At 44.1% G+C, this 18,647-nt stretch overlaps 1 protein-coding gene across 1 annotated transcript; it reads right to left on the bottom strand.

Moving 5' to 3' along the window:
- Positions 1 to 693: 693 nt before the first annotated feature.
- Dynlrb1 (dynein light chain roadblock-type 1) lies at positions 694 to 17,217 on the bottom strand. The gene is made up of 4 exons (XM_027945188.1): positions 17,125 to 17,217; positions 12,201 to 12,276; positions 5,228 to 5,395; positions 694 to 1,077 (listed from the first exon to the last, which is right to left on the bottom strand). Exons 1-4 carry the CDS (start codon positions 17,125 to 17,127, stop codon positions 1,034 to 1,036), a joined length of 291 nt encoding a protein of 96 aa, XP_027800989.1. The 5' UTR covers positions 17,128 to 17,217; the 3' UTR covers positions 694 to 1,033.
- Positions 17,218 to 18,647: the final 1,430 nt, after the last annotated feature.

The raw sequence follows: 18,647 nt of genomic DNA, 5'->3' as shown, positions 1-18,647 counted from the left end.
ATTATAAAGTAAGAACAAGATATATGTAATCTGTTCTTTGCTCATGTTTTCCCTAAATATATAGGAAAAACTAAAGAATATAAAAGTATTCGAGTATGATGGTGCACCCCTGTAATTCCAGCAACTTGGGAGGCTGAGGCAAGATGATCACAAGTTTCAAGGCCAGCTTAGACAATTTAGTGAAATCGTCTCAAAATAACAAAATAAAAAGGGCTGGGTAAAGTATCCCTGGGTTCAATCGGCAGTACTGCAAAAAGGGGGGCAGGTACTATTTGGTCACAACCTATGAGGCCCTGGCAAGCTTGTCTCTAGCCAGGGGGCTTTAACACTATCTGCAGAAGGTACTGTGAGGTGATGTGACACACCAGGTGCATTCTAGGTGCTCAACAGGTATCATTCTTCCTTTCCACAGAATAGTATAATAGAAAAAAATGTTCAAAACATTGGCAGGAGTGGGAAATGATAAAAGGAGTGCCTAGAAGTGGACAAGAAGCCCAGAAACCAGGTCACCAGTTACACACCAAGCTATGCTCAGGAAGTATGGCCACAGGTGCTGTGAGGAACAGATCCTGGGGACCAGGAAACACAATTGATGGCTGGGCCCGGAGAGGCCACAGGTTTGGTTTTCAGACCATGTGGTGACAGGAAGAGAGAGGCCTTTCCAACCTAGTGTTTAAAGACACAACAGCAGGGTAAGCATTCTGGTTATTTTTAGTTAAAGAAAAACAGCCTTTTCCAAGGGCAACAAAGTGAACTAAAGGTCAGAAGGAAGCTGGGTGTGGGCTTCTCACAGGCTCTTGCTCCAAAACCTGGAAGTGAGGAAAGAGAGCCCTCCCGGGAACTCTGGGGTGCCTGGAACAGCAGAAGGACTCCTCTGGTGGGGCTGGGCACAGCTGCCAGACCAACCTTGGTCACTGGATTGGTTTGCATGGGCTCTAGGGCGATTTCCACGGGCCAGTCAGTTGATATGATTAACACTAGTATTCTTTGGGGCATTACATTAAGGAATGATACAGGGAGCCAGAAGAGTGGCTTATTCAGTTGGATTCTGAATCACAATCAGGAAATAGTCTTTATCTGCAAAAAAGAGAAATGGAAAAACAAATCACTAAATGTAAAATGGCAGAAAAACATAATAGAAAGCAAGTAACTCCTTAAGTTACCACAAAGAGGGAGGAGGGGAAGAACGTTTTAATAAAAAGCATCAATGCCAGGCTATTTCCTATCGCTCGGAAACAAGATAAACTCGACAGCTTCCTGTGGGGGCTCCTGCTGGTGGGGTTGCTGGGAAGTGATCGCTCCCCTCAGAGACAGCAGGCCCTTGGAGCAGCCACCCAGCCTTCTTTTAGTTACTTGACAGCAGTTACTAGTTTATTAACTGACTGTCTCAAACAATAAAAAGGGCTGGCGATACAGCTTAGTGGTAAAGCATCCCTTGGTTCAATCAGCAGTACAAAAAAAAAAAAAAAGAGAGAGAGAGAGAAAAATCATAGGAAGTCCAAGTCCTCAGAGGTGAGCCTGACCATCCTTAGTGTACAGAAGAAAAATTAAAGAAGCAGAAAGTTTTAACTCTGCCCACTTCACAATCAAATCACAAACACTTACAAAGGCTTACATGTATCAGGACCTGGGTGAACTGTTTTTCACTGGTACTTTGGGTAGAGTGCTTGCCTTGCATGCACAAAGCCATGGTTTCAATCCCCAGCCCACACGCCCATATCCTCAAGGCCACAAAAAAAAAAAAAAAAGAAAAGAAAAGAAATATGTATATATATATATATATATGGGAGAGGGAAGCAGGTTTGGCCTTATGCTCTGAACCCCTCTGGTCTGCTGCCCCCTGTTGAACATGAAAGAGTGGCAGGATCTCGGTCATTTGTGGCTGCTCAGATTCAAGTCTAAAGTTTGGATCTTCCCAAGATGACAGGATGTTGCAACTGGGAAGAAACAGAAACAAAGGGACTACCAGTTTCATGGCTAAGTAATCTGCATACATAAAAGAATGGTATTAAAATCAGAAATAATAAAAAGCCACTGATAAAAACAGACACAATCAACAATACCAATGTCTTTTATATCAAATTACTAGTTCCAAGTCCTATAATACCATGGCAAGTGCTCTGTGGGAGGTTGTATTTTGAAGCTTGTTTATGCTGAGTCAATGTGGCTTTATATAAGTAAGGTTAAAAACTGAAAACCAAATCTGTCTGAAAACGCTCTTTAGTGTGAATTGTTCTGGGCCAGGATGGGGTGAAATTGGTACTTCTATGGAGAGTCAATTTCTGAAACCACCTACTGCTATTACTGGCCTGGGAAGCAGATTCTAGGCTTGACCAGGAAGTCAATCAGAGGGGCAGGAAGGAACTGTTCCTGGCAGGGCTGCTCCAGGCTGCTCAGTGCGGGGTGCTAACTACAGTCCTTATGGCAATCCAGTCTAATGCCTCCAGGGCTCCGGTCAGTGGCTCCTGCCTACAGGAGTTCTGGCACCAACACCTAATATTTTTTTCTTGGACACATCAAAGTGTGTCAAAACATTGATTTTCATCCTGAATACCATGCCCCACAAACATCCCTGACCCCATTCTCATTGTTGATTCCACCCCTGTCCCATAGTGGTGGGGTGTCAGTTAGGAAGCCATTCCTTTATTTATTCAACAAATATTTATTAATAGATATTTGTTAAATGTTTACTATGCTTAGTATAAATATTTACTAAATGTTTCCAAGCCCCTGCCCTCATGGAACTTACTGTCTAGTGGAGAAAACAGACTAAAAATTGCACACAAGCAGCTGGATGGCCAAGTGACAAGGAAGGATAGAATGTTCCCACAGCAAGATGGCATGTGGAAGGGCCCCAGGGAGAAGGATGCAGGCTTTGAGAACAACAGTGTGGCTGAGGCACAGCAGTGTGGGAATCGGAAGAAACACCCATTTAAGGTGACGGTATTGTACCATGCACTCTCCAGAATAACACCCAGCATGTGTATGTGTGCCCGGCTGGGGGAAAGGTGAAGGTGAGCAAGAGAGCATTCACACTCCCTGCAGGACTTGTGCTGGCCCCGTGAGGGCTGGCCACTTTAAGGCTGTGGAGCCTCTGAGCCTGCGAACCCCTAACCTGGGAGCTGCCCATCCCAGACTCAAGGACATTCATGGCTTCTGAATGCCCGCAGGTCCTCAAGGCCAAGTTTGAGAAGCTTGGCCTGAGACACACATGACTGGGGGCTTTCACACAACTCTGCCCTTTCAGGAGACATTCTTAGAAGCTTCAGGTTGACAGACGCTTTTCATGGAGAATTTGTCTATGTGGCAACCATGTCATTTGCCCTTGCCGCACACTCTAAGCTCCCAGGTGTGTCAATGAGGAGCCCAGATCTGCTGACACACAGGGTAAGTCAAGGGATGATTCCTGGGTCCACCTTGAGGGCTGTGCAGATGTGTCCTCCACAGTCATACAGCAAGAAGTTTTGGGGGATTTCAGTTCAAATTTGATTCCAAGGCTTTCTGCCCCAATCCAAGCCTAGACATTTATCCAGACAAGGTCTCAGAGGACCACAGCAGCATAGTACCTGACTTGACATTTTATAGATGTGGTTATAGAGATGTTCCATGACTTGCCCATATAAGAGTTCACTGGAAAAAGAGATTCCGTGCCTCCCCCAACTTTTTTCCCCTAACAGAATCAGGCGTCAGGGGCTGGGGTCATGGCTCAATGGTAGAGTGCTTGCCTTGCATGTGAGAGGCACTGGGTTCGATCCTCAGCATCACATAATAAAATAAATAAAATAAAGTTATAAAAAAATAGAATCAGGAATCAGTTGGTGTGAGATGCAGTAAATGTGTAAGGCTTTTTTTTTTTTTTTAATTCCTCTTAAGTTACCTTTATGTACTCTGTGACTGACTTGCTCTATCTCCACCCTCTAGAGACTGTCCCAGGGAGGCTGGGGGCCCTGTGACTAGCTTTCTGGCTCTCTTTTTCCTATCCTTCCAGACAACTGGACTGGGTAAGAACAGACCTTGGAACAGAACCAATGCTACCCTGCTGCTGGTAGTGGCTGACTGCCTATCAAATTCCCAGAATTCTGCAGCTGGTCTTCTGCAGTGTTGCCAAGCGCAGGGACACTCATGTCCCCAGTCTACCCACTGTGCTCCTTCATCCAGGACCTACCCAATAATCATATCGCCCCCTGCCCTAAACACCTTTGCTCATAGGATCAAGTCCTCTCAGATGAGTTTGGTGTCTGAGGCTCCTTTTAAGTTGGATCAGTCTCACTTTCTACATCTACACAGGTTCTGACACTCTAGACAAGCAGTTACTGCAACCTAGCTGTATCATAAAGTGGGAACTGGGCCTGGGGATGTGGCTCAAGCGGTAGCGCGCTCGCCTGGCATGCGTGCGGCCTGGGTTCGATCCTCAGCACCACATACAAACAAAGATGTGTGTCCGCCGAAAATTAAAAAATAAATATTAAAATTCTCTCTCTCTCTCTCAAAAAAAAAAAAAACAACTTCATAAAGTGGGAAACCTACACATTCAACTATGGCTCAGGCAAAACAGAGGGTGAGAGAGAAGTAACAATGCAAAAACAGTCCTGGAGAATCACGTCTGTGAATGGTAGCCCTGCAGTTTCCTGTGGTGGTCTCCATTCCTGTGGGCTCTTCCCAGGAAAAGTATCTCATCACCCTGAGAATGATCCCAAAACCTAAAGACAGGCTTGGCTGTACCACACAGTCCCCATATACATGCCAAGCTCTCCATGGAAAAATAATATAGCCATCTGCTCTAGTGTCGGAGAAAAAGCTGGCTGTATGGGGCCTAGAGAGATGACATATATTTTAGCTTAGAATCAATAAATTATTTTCCCTCCAATTCTTTTTCTGCCCCTCTGCCTTGCTTATTCTTTTCTGGCCTTCAAGGTTCAGCTCCAACATCCCCTCTTTTGTTGAGCCTTTGCCAATTGCCTTGAGCAGACCTGATCATGCACTCCCCATGTCCCAAATGCTTGTTGAGTTTCCTCCCTGTCAAGGTAAGGGTGATCTGTGTTATGCTTGTGTCTTTCTTACCCCAAGAGTGATTCCCTTCTGGGGCCTACAGTCACTGTGAGAAAGGATTTGTTGGGGGACACCAGCTAGAGTCTGGCTAGTCAATGGGGCAACTGGATTCCTTCAATTCCTTAGGCCCTCTTTGGACCTGAGCAGATCCCAATGTGTGAGGTGAAAGATCCCTTACCTGGTGCAACCATAATTTCATTTTTCTTGGAGCGGATTCGAAGGAAGGTGAGGTCATTCTGGGGGTCAATTTCTCGCACAGTGCTCCTTGCCTTCAAGATGAAGTTGTGCATGAGGTTGGCATACTGTGTGGTGGTGGGATTGTCCATGGTACTCTTGATGGGAATTCCTGAAGGGAAAGCAAATGTAAATTGAGCAGGATGTTAGAGCCCCTTTCTGCTAAGCTCCCAACTCAAACTCCACAAAACTCTAGAGTAATAGAGTAGTAGTTAATAATGCCACTATTTACAGAGGGCTTGCTATCTGACAGACGCAGTGCTGAGTATTTAAGTATGTCAGCACCAGGCCCAGAACCCTCAGTGGATGGTGATACATCTTCATTTGCCAATGAGGCCACAGGTTCCTTGAGTGGTGGGACAACCTGCCTACAGGCACAGGGCAGACGATGAGCAGTGGGGCCAGGACTCAAACACAGGTCTGTGGGCTTCACTGCCAGGCCTCTTTCCCAGAGCCACATTGTCTATCTGGTTTTCAGCAATAAAAGGAGAGATGTTCCTTCATAACATTCAGAACCTGACCTGGAGGAAAGCTCTAACAAATCTGTAAAGACTGAAAAGGAGAAAGCAGAGAAAAGGTCAGTTTGTGCCAGGATATAACCATCACTATCCCCATTCAAGGTAGGCTTAGGGTCTAGTTAAAAAGACACAGTCTATGGCCGGGGTTGTGGCTTAATGGTAGAGCGCTTCCTCACATGTGTGAGGCACTGGGTTCGATCCTCAGCACCACATAAAAACAAATAAACAAAATAAAGGTATTGTGTATAACTAAAAAACAAATATTAAAAAAATAAATGAAATAAAGTTATTAAAAACAACAATAACACATAGTCTACACATATGTTGGTGACCCTAAATCAAAGCATGTGTCTATGTCTGTGCATACCCTATTGCTATCTCTTTCAAAGAGCCCACACTGAGGGGTTCTGGGTATAGCTCACTGGTAGAGCATGGGTGCTTAGGATGTACAAGGTCTTAGATTCAATCCTCAGGGGGTGGGGGGGAAGCAAACAGCCTACTACGTATGTGAACAACCCACAGACTCACCATTTCTCTACTGCTGGGTATTTAAGCTAGGATTTTGTTAGTATAATTAACTAGGCAATGGACATCATTATCAAGTCTTGTGTGTGTGTGTGTGTGTGTGTGTGCACGCGCGCGTGCGTGTGTGTGGTACTCTGGCTTGAATTCAGGGGTGCTCTACCACTGAGCTACACTGAGCCCCTTTTATTTTGGGACAAATAAAGTTGCCAAGGTTGGCTTCCAACTTGTGATCCTTCTGCCTCAGCCTCCTGAGTAGCTGGGTTACAGGCATGTGCCACCAAGCCCAGTTTGTCTTTTGAGGATTAAATGAACTTAACTCACTGGACTGTGTCTATTGTCAAGGAGGTGAGGAATAACACTGAGTCATGAGGTGCCTGTGAACTGACCATGACCTATCAGCAAAAGGCTCCATCTATGAGAGTCCAAGAGCTCACCAGTTAACGCTCTCATTTGAAGGATGCAACCCAAGTTACGCCCCATATACAAGTGGCTAGACTTTGGGTATAGGACCCCAATAATCTGGCCCACAAGTGACCAGTAACAGACCGGTCAAAGGCAGTTGTTCTCAAGCCTACCTCCAATGGGTAGCAAGAAACCGGCCCAACCTTGTCTTCTCAGGGTACCAGGAACATGAGCATGGCAAGAGGACATGGTGGCAAAAGAGGCAGCTGAGTCAGACAGGCCGTTTTGAGTCAAGTGAAATCATGTGAATGGGTTGTGGTGGTCACTTGCCTTTAAAGGACAAGAGGACTGGAACATCAGGGCTGCTGGTAGATAGCAACAATGTGCACACCAGGGTCCAATGGAGCCTGGCTCGGTGGCTGTACCTTCCTGAGGATGAGCAGTGAGCAGTGTCTGCTGTAATCTATCCAAAATGGGAGGGGTGATGGTGTAGGAACACTGAATCTGATGACCCGGGCTTGCTCCCACCTCTGCTCTTCCATAGCTATGTGACTTTATGCAAGTGATTGAATCTCCCTAGCTTCCACTGCCTCGTGTGTGAAATGATGCCTCTATTTCAAAGTGCCGCTGTGAGGAATGAATACTGTTCAGTGCATTTAAGAAAGTTGAGTTATAGGACATGCTTAATAAACGTGATTTGTTACCAACATCACCCACCCAATAAATCCCATTCCTGATTCCCTGAGGGGATGTGACTGTTCCCTAAAATTGCAAAAACACTAACACGGAGCCTACCTGCTAGGAGTCAGGACCAGATGGTGCCCTGGGCTAACTGTTTCTGCTGCCTGGCCAGGAACCCTTCATTAGCTCATTTTCGGGTCTTGATGCTAAGTCTTACCAGTGCCAAGACTTGACTTAAAGATCTGCATAATCAGACCTCTTGACGTTAGCTTTTTTTTAGAGTAGTGCTGATATTGAACCTAGGCCTTGCAAGTGCCCTAACACTGAGCTATATCCTCACCCCCCAGACCATCTCTTTTATATACCACAAGGCCACCTTTTCACAGATCCCTTGGCCTGGAACTTTCATTCTAGTGCCTCTATTCTTTGGTCCCAGCTCTACCTAGTTTTCCTTTAGAGCAGTTTATCAAGTTTGACAACACACTGGTAGGGAAGTAATTAATCATTACATTCATCTCCCACCAGACTCTAAGCTCCCTAAAGGCAGAACCCATTCAGATTTCTCTCACCAGAACCCTTAGAAATTAAGCATTTCTTGCTATTGATAAATGAGTGATCACAGGAATCCACTTTCATAGACGGAGGCCATTTGAGAAGGAGAGGAATGTGTAGCTTGGTGGTAGAGAATGGGTGTGTAGGACGTACAAGGCCTTGTACAAGGCCCAGCACCACCCCCTACCAAAAAAAAAAAAAAAAAAAATCAAAGAGCCTACTATGTATGTGAATATTTGAAGCAGGGGAAAGAACAAGGGCTAAAGCAATGAGATGAAATAAGTCTCTGAGGGGAAGGTAGACTATGGAAAAGTGGATACCTGTGACTGGGCATTAGTTTGATAACATTTCTTTTCTTTTCTTTTTTTTTCTGGTACTAGAGATTGAATCCAGCGGTGCTCAACCACTGAGGCACATATCCATAAGCTGCTGAGGGCCTTGCTAAATTGCTGAGGCTGGCCTTGAACTTGCAATCCTCCTGCCTCAGCCTCTTGAGCTGCTGAGATTATAGGCATATGCCAGTGTGTCTGGCTTTGACCACATGCTATAAGTGAGCAATGTGTAAAGGAGACAAGAAAGTAACCATTTGTTCACTCCCTCTAAAAATAAAAGAAAACATGGAGGCAAGCGTGCAGGGACCCAAACTGGGAAGAATTTCAGATTAATTACAGATCCACAGTTTACAGACCTTAAGTGACCCCAAAGGTGGCCTATCCAGCCTTTGCCTTCACAAATGGAGACTGTGTAGTCTACAGAAATGGCTGGGCGGGGACACAATTTCTGAGCTGTGGCTCAGATCTGTCCTGGTTATGCAACCAGGTCATCCCTTCCACTACACCAAAACCTTTAAACAACAACAAAAAAACCTTAAAAAAATGAACAGATACTTTTGTCAGCACCACCTCTGTGCCAGCACTGTTCTGGTTGCTGGAGATAGAGGAGAGCAGACCCTTTTTGGGACACTGCAGAGCCTGCATGATCTCATCTAGGACACATCATTTAAACTTTCTGAGCCTCTATTTCCTTGTTGGGATAATGGTTTGTTGAGAAGATTATCATCAAGGGCTTAGCTTCCTAAAAGAGGAACATTTGAGGGGGTCTTTATAGGTGGGTGACATTTAAATCAGTAGAGAAAGGAAAGGCCATTTGAGGCAGAGGAAAGAGCAAGAGGTAAAGCAATAAGATTAAGTAAGTCTCTGAGAGGAAGGCAGACTATGGCCTGCAGAGACACCCCCAGCCCCTACCAAGGAGAGAGACCAAGGAACTAAGGCTGGAGAGGGAAGACTGACTCCCAAGAGGTCTGCATCTTAGCCATCTCTTCATGTTGACGAGACATTCCCACTTGCATGGGTGTATCTGCAGGTCTGCCGTTCCTCTGCCTGAGCACTTGGGGACGGGGGTGGAGGGGGGTACACAGGCTGGACAGAGGCCAAACACATGAACTATAGAGTTGGAACTCCAGGTCCACCACTCTTCCCTCTGTCCTTTGGATACTGCTTAACCTCTTCCTAAGGCTTGGTTTTATCATTATAAAATGGAGATATTAATAACTCTATCCTTATTTTGCTGTTTGAAGGATTAAATGAATTCATCTCGTGGTAGAGTGTTTGCCTAGTATGTGTGAAGCTCTGGGTTCAGTCTCCAGTACCAGGAAAAAAAAAAAGAGTCTATATCAAGTATTTATAATGGTGCCTGGAAAAGGGCATTATTATTTCCAATCATGCTAGCTATTATAGATATTACTGTGATTATTAATCTAGTTATTATGGCATCTATATGCTTGCAAAAGTTTTGTTTTTTTTCCTTTGGGATTATTTTGTTGGAACACATTCCTCAGAATGGAATTACCAAATCAAAGCGCTGATGGCATCACTGATTATGGTTTGGTCATTCAACAAACACTCACTGACCTGAATCCAGAGCCTTGCTGGATGGACCAGGTGTCCAGAGGTGACTCAGACAAAGTCCTTGCTATCATGGACCTTCATCACCCAAGCTGCTGGTAACAGCACCAATGTCTTCATGTACCTGTCCCAACACTGTAGTTTTTTGGTTATTTTCTTGCTAGTAGGGTGGCTTTTAAATTGGTAAAACATTTTTCCTAATTGAAACTAATACAGAAACACAAGCTAATGATCTGAGAGCAGCTGCTCTGATTGACATGGAGGAGAAGGAACCCAGAGGAAGCACATGAGCCTTAGACTAAGGAACCCAGTACTGAAAACTACATTCTAGATGGTGTCTTGAAGAGCAGCCATCAGATGCATACAGATCTGCTGTGAGTCTTAAGCCTGTAACACTCATTCAGTGTTTTTTTTTTTTTTTAATACTAGGGATTGAACCTAGGGGTATTGAGCCACATCCCCAGCCCTCTTTATTTATTTTAAGACAGGGTCTCACGAAGTTGCTGAAGCTGGCTTTGAACTTGCAATCCTCCTGCCTCAGCCTCCCCCATCACTGGGATTATAGGTGAGTGCCACCACACCAGCTCATTCAGCTTTTTATTAGAATTTGCCCTTGAGGCAGAATTTTTCAAACTTGTCTGATCAAAGAATCTCCTGGAGTGAATGGCAAACAGATTCCCAGGTCTCACCTTAGTCCTAATATATCATACTTTGTGTGGAAAGGCCTGGAAAGCTGTAGGTTTTTAAACAATAGTTTCAGGTGACTAGATAAATTTGGGAAACACTGTGGTCTAGAGACACAAAGCATGTGGTTTCCCCCAACCCAACAGGGGAACCTGACCAGGTATATGGATTCATGTAAACAAATACCTCAGAGCTCAGAACTGATGGTGACAATACCACAGTAAACAAATCATTGTTTATTCTCAGTTAATAATTTACAACCCTATAATGTAGATATAATATCCACATTTATATGCTTAAGTGACTTGCTGAAGGTCATGCGGTTAGTCCGGAGAAGAAGCAGGATACAAACTCAGAACTGCTTTTTTCCAGAGCCCTTATCCTTGATGCTGTCCAGACATCAAGGCCTAGGGCCACAAGACCAGCAGCCACTCTCTGGTTCTTCACAGTGCAGCAGAGTGGGAAAAAGCACATAGGTGTACTCAGACAGGCTCAGATGTAATTTTATCTCTGTAATGGCAGGTTAATTAAATTTCTAGACTTTTTTTTTTTTTTCCCATTGCAAATGGAGGGCACAGGCTGTTTTAAGGAAACAGTATGGTTGTAAAGCATCAGTCCTCAGCCTGGAGTGGAGCAGGTATACGATTAAGGTTAATTCCCTTCTTTACTACGTCTAGCACAGTTTGAGAAAATTAGTATCTGTATCATTCAAGTTGTTCAAATAATGCCCCCAGAAGAAAGGGGGAAAAAACTATGGGCACAAAGAAGTCATCCAGAGCATCACCTAACTAAAAGGTAAAATCAACATAAATGGATACATAATACAGATTTAATGGGTACACAAAAGAGTAGAAACAATGTAAGTGGGTTAATAAACATTGCACTGGTACTTAAAATTTTTTGCTTAAAGGGGCTGGGACTGTATCTCAGAGGTAGAGCAGTGCCGAGCAGGCCTGAGGCCTTGGGTCATATCCCCAGTATTAAAAAAAAAAAAAAAAAAAATTTTTTTCTCATGTGAACTGTGAAGCAATTTTAGAAAATTTTGTACATAAGCATATGCAAAATAGTACCAACTATGATTATGACCATCAGAAAAGTGGCTGATGGTCACAAGGGCTGAAAAAGAATGGAAGGTGAAATGTGTGACTGTCAGGGCAGTAGAACTAGTTGAATTTTTCCTTTATTTAAAATTAGAATTTCAGGGTTGGGGTTGTAGCTCAGTGGTAGAGGGCTCGCCTAGCATGTGCAGGGCCCTGGGCTCAATCCTCAGTACCACACAAAAATAAATAAATATGGGCTGGGGATGTGGCTCAAGCAGTAATGTGCTTCCCTGGCATGTAAGGGGTGCTGGGTTCGATCCTCAGCACCACATAAAAAATAAAATAAAGATGTTTGTCAACCGAAAACGGAAAAATAAATATTAAAAAATTTCTCTCTCTCTCCCCTCAAAATAAATAAATAAATACATAAATAAAATGAAGATTAAAAAAATCAGAATTTCAATAATATTGTTAGAACACGGGAAGTGTTAAAAAGAAAAAAACAGAACACTTAGATCAGATCCATGAAGGGGCTTAGTTAAAAAGTGTTATGCTGTGTTTGGGCTGTTTTCTGGGGGTTGCCAGGGGCAAGTCATAGCTGAAGAGTGTACCTTCTGTATTCACCACGATGATTCCCTGTACTCCTTTCTGGCTCTGAAGTCGCTTCAGTGTCTCCTCCACCTCTGCCTGCCAGAAAATAAGACCAAGGTTAAGAGAGGCCAGGTAGGCTGGATTAACCTCCTCATAAGATGCATCACACATTTGTCTTCCAAAAAGAAACAAGAAACACCCAGACATTTGGCCCTATCTTAAAGCTCCCAGGCCTGTGTGAAATGGTCCTCTGGCTACCACCAGCACCTAGAGAATTAGTTCACAACTACAGCATGAAGTGGGGCTGCTCTACCCACCAGGCAATATTATGCCCCCAATCCTCAGCTATTTGAGAGAATATAAAAACATTCCCAGGAGCATAGATACATTAATGATTGACATTATCAGGTACAGCTAGGGGACAGGACTCTGATGACTTAAAAAAAACCCCAAACAGAGGTTTCTAACAGGAGGGAGACACTGAGTCATTTGTGGCTCAAATAAGACAACTGAAAACATTTCAAAGAAGCAAAATTATCCTATGAGGATAGACTCAGTGATTTAATAAGCTGGCATCTGAGATAGTGTGACACATGGCATATAGCCACAGGAAATGTCTCAGGAAGGGGCTCATTAATCCTGATTATTCAGAAACCAGTCAGGGTAGGATATTTTAGCATGGGATTTGTAAACAGAGGAGACAATAAGATATTTGGGTTCTCGTTCTGGCATGCAAGACCTTCTACATTTTTACTCCAACTACTTTATCTCTCCCTCCACTTTTATCTACCTGCCCACATGTTCTTGTCCCATCTTTTAAAACTACAAGGTCTCTTCTCTGGGGGGGGGGGGTCCTAAACACTGGAAGGAGATAGCACAATGAACTATTGTTCTTCTGGAAGGCAAATGGGGATAGTCCAGTCACCACCACCCACTCCTCAGTGATGTAATACCCTCAAATGCTGGAGGGAAAGACAAACAAGTTCCTGCTACAAAATGGTAAGTAGCCTGATGCCTCTAAAATCTAGAGTTTGGGTAAAAGGACAGGGCTGTCTCTGGATGTGAGTACAATAGAGTGGATCATGCATATCTGAGATCCTAAGTTATTCATGGAGTTTGCTGAGCTCCCACTATGTGCCAGGTCCTAGTTTGGAGGGGAGGGATATGATAGGTATGTATGGTAGTATGATACGATAGGATATGATAGGTAGTATGATAGATCAATGCTGTACAGTATTCAGCCTGACCTGGTTGCCTTCTAGGAAATTCAACCTAAGGAAATAATCCAAAAGAATGAAAGAACACAGTAAGATGTCTGTTGCAGTGACACCTACAATAGCAAAAAAGAGAAAGCACTAAAAGGGCCAATAATTAGACAAAAGGCCAAGTAAATTATGGAATATCACTCATAGGAAGATACCATTCACATTAACAGTAGTGATTAGACTATGTGATAACACCACAGATCTGTGTTACATTGCTAAATGAAAACAGCAAAAGTATAAAATAAAGTGCTTGGTGACTGCACCCCTGTGAAAATGAGATGGCTAGAGATGATTATGAAAAAAAATAAAGCCACTTTCAGAACAGAAAACTACAGCTCAGGTTTTATTCTTTTTCTTTTTTTCCCCTCCCAAATAGTCCTTTCTACTCTGTTGTTTCTTTCTTTCTTTTTAATTTAATTTTTGCAGCTGTAGATGGACAGAATACCTTTATTTATGAATTTTTATGTGGTGCTGAGGATTGAACCCAGTGCTTCACATATACTAGGCAAGTGCTCTGCCACTGAGCTACAGCCTCAGACCCTCTACTCTGCAGTTTCTAATTTTTAGCACACTACCCTCCCCCTCCACCAGTGTATCCAAGATGGACTCTGACATGGGGTCATAGAGCTCTGACACACTCAACATTTTAAGAATAACTTGGGACATCTGGGGATACAGTTCAGTAGTATAGTGCTTGCCTCACATGAGCAAGACCCAGAGTCAATATGGCAAAAAAAAAAAAAAAGCTTATGTGATAATTTAGGACAGCTCAATCAACCAACAATCAACACAGGAAAGAAAGGGGAATGAAAGCTAAAGTGGAAGATGTCAAAATCTAGATTTAAACTGTATCCCAGGGTTGGGCAATGAAGCTGAAAAGAAAAAGATTAAATTTCCTAAGACTGCTATTTATTAACTATATGGCTTCTATGTGCCAGACAATTTAGGCCTGGGATTGTAGTAATGAACAAAATACAACAAAAATCTTATCCCCTGAAGTTGACCTAGGCAAGGTGGTAGGATGTATTTGGGGAGTTAGACATTAAATAACAAAAAAGAAGTAAAACATAAATGCCAGGTGTGATTGAGGGGTCTAGAATGATTTATTGATGACTCTTTCTCTTTCTTTGTACTAGGGATTCAATGAGAGACACTCTACATCCCCAGTCCTTTTATATTTCTTGTTTGAGACAAGTTCTGAGTTGCTCAAACTTGCCTCAGTCTCAAGTTGTTGGAATTACAGGCATGCACCTCTGCAATTTTGTGTAAGATGATCAGAGAAATCCTAAGAGAGTTGAATGAAATGAAGGAGCTAACCATGTGGATTTCTAGAGAGAAGGTTCTAGACAGTGTAAAGAACAAATACAAAAGCAACACCGTGGAAAAGTATGCTGTTCAAGGAACAGCAAAAGAGCTAGTGGGCCTGAAATGCAATGAACAAGGGGAAGAATGGTGGCTACTAGCCAGGAGCAAATTACAGCCAACCGGCAGACCATGACGTGACCTGGGTTTTTCTTGGGATGTTATGTGGAGCCACTAGCAAGTTATGAGGTGAGGAGAGACAAGATGTGATGTTTTTGAAGGCCAGCTTTGGCTGCTGTGTGAAGAATGGACTACAGGGGGCACACACAGCCTGCCAGGAGTCTGGGCTTCCAGCACTCAAGCTTGGTATATGTCCTCTCTCTATCTGAAGTATAAAGTACTCCCTCTATCTGAAGGAAAGGAACTTTTTCCTCTTGTCCTTACTCCTTAACATAACCAACTCCCAACCTTTCAAAGTCACCTCATGGGCCTCCTAGGAAAGGCCTTTAATACCAGCCCCACTCTGGACACCTGTAGCATCCAGCCTTCATGGTACAGTATAATTGACATTTTATATCCATCTTCTACTGCAGACCCAAAGTACCCTTGGAGCAGGGATCCAGTACCTTTTATAGCCCCAATACCAGACACAGGACAGGCTCAGTGAATACTTAAGAACAAATAAAAAGCATTTTTTTCAACTATGTTTCAAAATCAACCCTTTTAAGTATAGGAGGGAGGATGCTACCTTATAGGATCCAGTGTAACAAAAAGCAAAAGTTTGGGTGACCTTAATTTCTGCCCCAAGTGCTGGGGATTGAACTCAGGGTCTTGTGCAAGACACACAAGTACTCTACCACTGAGCTAAATCCCTAGTCCTTTTTAACTTTGAGACAGGGTGTTGCTAAGTTGCCCAGGGTATCCTCCAACTTGTGATCCTCCTGCCTGACAAGTAACTGGGGTTACAGGCATGTGCCATGGTGCCCAGGTAGGTGATTCTGTTTAATAAGAACCAGCTACTGAGATTTGGTTGTTCAAAAAACAAATTCACACTTACCAGGAACAGGATACACAAGCATACATTTATGTACTCAGTACCCACTATGGGTCATCCACTGCTTTCAGACATATGCTTCCATCTGAACATCTCATTCATCTTCCATGACTATTATGATCTTCATTTTACAGTTAAGGAAATTGAGGTTCAGAGAAAAGAAGGGTTTTACCCAAGAACACATAGCAGGTCAAAAGAAGAGCTAAAAGGCAGTCCCATCACCCATCACAGGGGAAGCTAAGGTGGGAGGACTGTTTGAGTCTGGAGTTCCAGACGAGTCTGGGCAACAAGGAAAGACCCTGTCTTAAAAGAAAAAAAAAAAAAAAGTGATACGAAAGATGAAATTACATATATATTTGAAGCATTATTACATGTTTTTAATGAGGTGGGGACATTCTTTGTGGTATAATAATGAGAAATGCAGAACTCACAATTTGTATATTCAGTAGGAGCTAAACTATATAAAATAGAAACCGAAGCGAAAATGCCTAGAAGTAATTCACTTAGTGATCATCTCTAATGACACCTTCTTTCATTTTCCTTTTCAATTTTTCTTATAAGCTTTACATATCTAAAAAAGATGACTGAAAAAGTTACATTCACATGGTTTAATGTTTAAAAGTCCTTTTTGAGTTTTGTATAAGCGATAGGGACTAACAACACACAACCTGAAAAGGTGTAAAGAGCCCACGGTTGCAGCCAACAAGGCAGAGGGCTTGGGGATTCCCAAGGCCAGACCCTACCGGTTCCTTACTCAGGCACCCAGTCTGAGTGTTTGGACGGAGCCACAGCGAGACGCAGCAGTCACGCTTCTTAGGGCTCAAGTCCACCGCCACTTTCTGGGTCAAAGCTTGGCATTCCGAAGATTTAGATTTTAAATGTGTGGGTGGGTGATGGTCGCACAGTTCCTCACAGCTCACCGCACAGAGCTGCGAGGAGGAAAAACAACACACATGACGCACTCACTTAGCAGTGCTTGCCACCTACTAGCTTCGGGGAAAATGCTACCCTTAAGGCTAGAGTCGCGCGACAAGGCCCAGGTGCTAGGCGGCAGGCCTCAAGAGTCCCAGCCTCCCACTGCCAGGTCTTCACTGAGGCCCCAGCTGTTTCCGGTCGAGGAGCAGCGGCATCCGGTGGCCACGCCTCGGCCGGGCCCCAAAGGCCCGCGCCATTCGGGTTCCGCCCTCCAGTCAGCTTGGGTCCGATTCCGGCCCCGCCCAGGCCGGCGGCCTCCTCTCCTGGCGCTCTGAGACCCCGGTGCGGATGGACCGCATGGCTAGGGAGGGGTGCAACAGCTAGCCAAAAGCACCGGTGAACACTCACCATCTCGGACTGATCCTTAGCTCCGCGTCGCGAACACTCAGCTCAAATCCGTGTCTTTCTGCGCCTGCGCATAGTTCCCTGTGGTAACGGACAGCTGAGGCAGCCTATCAGGAATCAGCGGGGGTATTGGGGCGGGCAAACGGGCTGAAGTGTTTCCCCACCCAGGGCCCTAGGATGTTTGACTCTCAGGTGTCTGAAAGTGTAAAGGAAGGATGAGGATGTAGCTGAGTGGCGTTTGCCTACGTTAGCGAAAAGCAAAGGAGCACGTAAGCTGTAGAAAATTCCCAACTCCATCTGTACCACAAAGATATCGGTTCTAGGTGTTGGAAGAGGCTGGGTGGAGGGGTGATGGGAGAGTATGCGCCCAGATGGAGGCAAAGACAGGCGCGGAGCCAGAATGATCTGAAGATACGGGAAACTAATGTTGGGTCTGAAGTCGGGTTCTCTCTGGAGTCTGCAGCGCGACCTCTTTGGGAATACTCCATGCAAGCTCTGAGATGAGCTGGCCTGGGAGTCCACGATTTAGGAATCCAAACTCATCCCCACTTCTGTGTTACCTTTGGAGAAGGCACTTTACATGTCTGTGCTATATCATTTTCTCACCATTAAAAACACTAAAAGAGGACATTAAAAAAAAATTAAAAGAGGACCTTTCTTCCCAGAGCTCTATATCGTTCCTTTTTCTGCTCTATTTAAACCTTTTACTCCGACAGACCACAAAAATTTCTGGGCCTTCTATCAGGAAATAACTTCCGTTAAAACATGCTGCGGTTTAGTGAAACTGGTGCTACCTTACTGTACTCATTATCTCCAGAAGCCTCAGCATGGTGATTATTGGCATTTTCACTTTACAAATTTTTTCTTCCTGGCATTGGAATTTGCTGAATTCTGTCGATAATCCACCTCCAGATTTTCATTCTACAATATCCTTTCTAATGGGGAAGGATTTAGTGCTCCTTCCAGGGGTGTCTGCTTCTCAGAAAGAGGGCTGCATAATAACTTTCCAGATAGGAAATCTAGAAGACACCACCTTAACCAGATTAAGGTTAGTTATTTCTGGTAATGGAACATACTGATGTATGCACCCGATATGCACAAAGGGCACATAGCCTCAGTAGTAATTTTCACAGAAGTCCACATCCTTAATCATGAGAAAATTACACCCAGTTTAAGGGATATTCTGCAAGGCAACTGACCAGTAACTCTTTGTTAGCACAAAAAGACTGGGACGGGGGCAAACTTCATGGATCAGCTGTTTATTCAGGAGGAAGTTCCATGGAAGTTTCATGCAGGAGCCAGGTGAGGGCTCTGGACCCACTTTCCTGGTGGAAAATGAGCCCTTGGCCACAGAGTAAGTTTATGTTTACATAGGTTATACTGAGAGGTATCCTAATTATTGCCAGAGGGTGTCTAATGGAGAGTCTGGGGTCAGTAGTAAGTGGGCAGATGGAGAGTCTGAGGTCAGCAGTCTGTGGATCAGATGGAGGGTGTGGCATTAGTGCTCAGTGTTTCTCTCTTTCCCT

This window comes from Marmota flaviventris, chromosome 2, assembly GCF_047511675.1.
Source record: "Marmota flaviventris isolate mMarFla1 chromosome 2, mMarFla1.hap1, whole genome shotgun sequence".
Classification (NCBI taxonomy): Eukaryota; Metazoa; Chordata; class Mammalia; order Rodentia; family Sciuridae; genus Marmota; species Marmota flaviventris.
Note: the sequence above shows the minus strand (reverse complement) of the source record. Positions and strands in the feature narration are given on the sequence as shown.

Excerpts from the sequence above, each read along its gene's own strand:
- Dynlrb1 (XM_027945188.1), bottom strand. Across the intron at positions 5,396-12,200 it reads CATCGTGGTGAATACAGAAG|GAATTCCCATCAAGAGTACC; the intron begins GTACACTCTTCA and ends CTTTCCCTTCAG. Across the intron at positions 1,078-5,227 it reads TGAAATTATGGTTGCACCAG|ATAAAGACTATTTCCTGATT; the intron begins GTAAGGGATCTT and ends TCTTTTTTGCAG.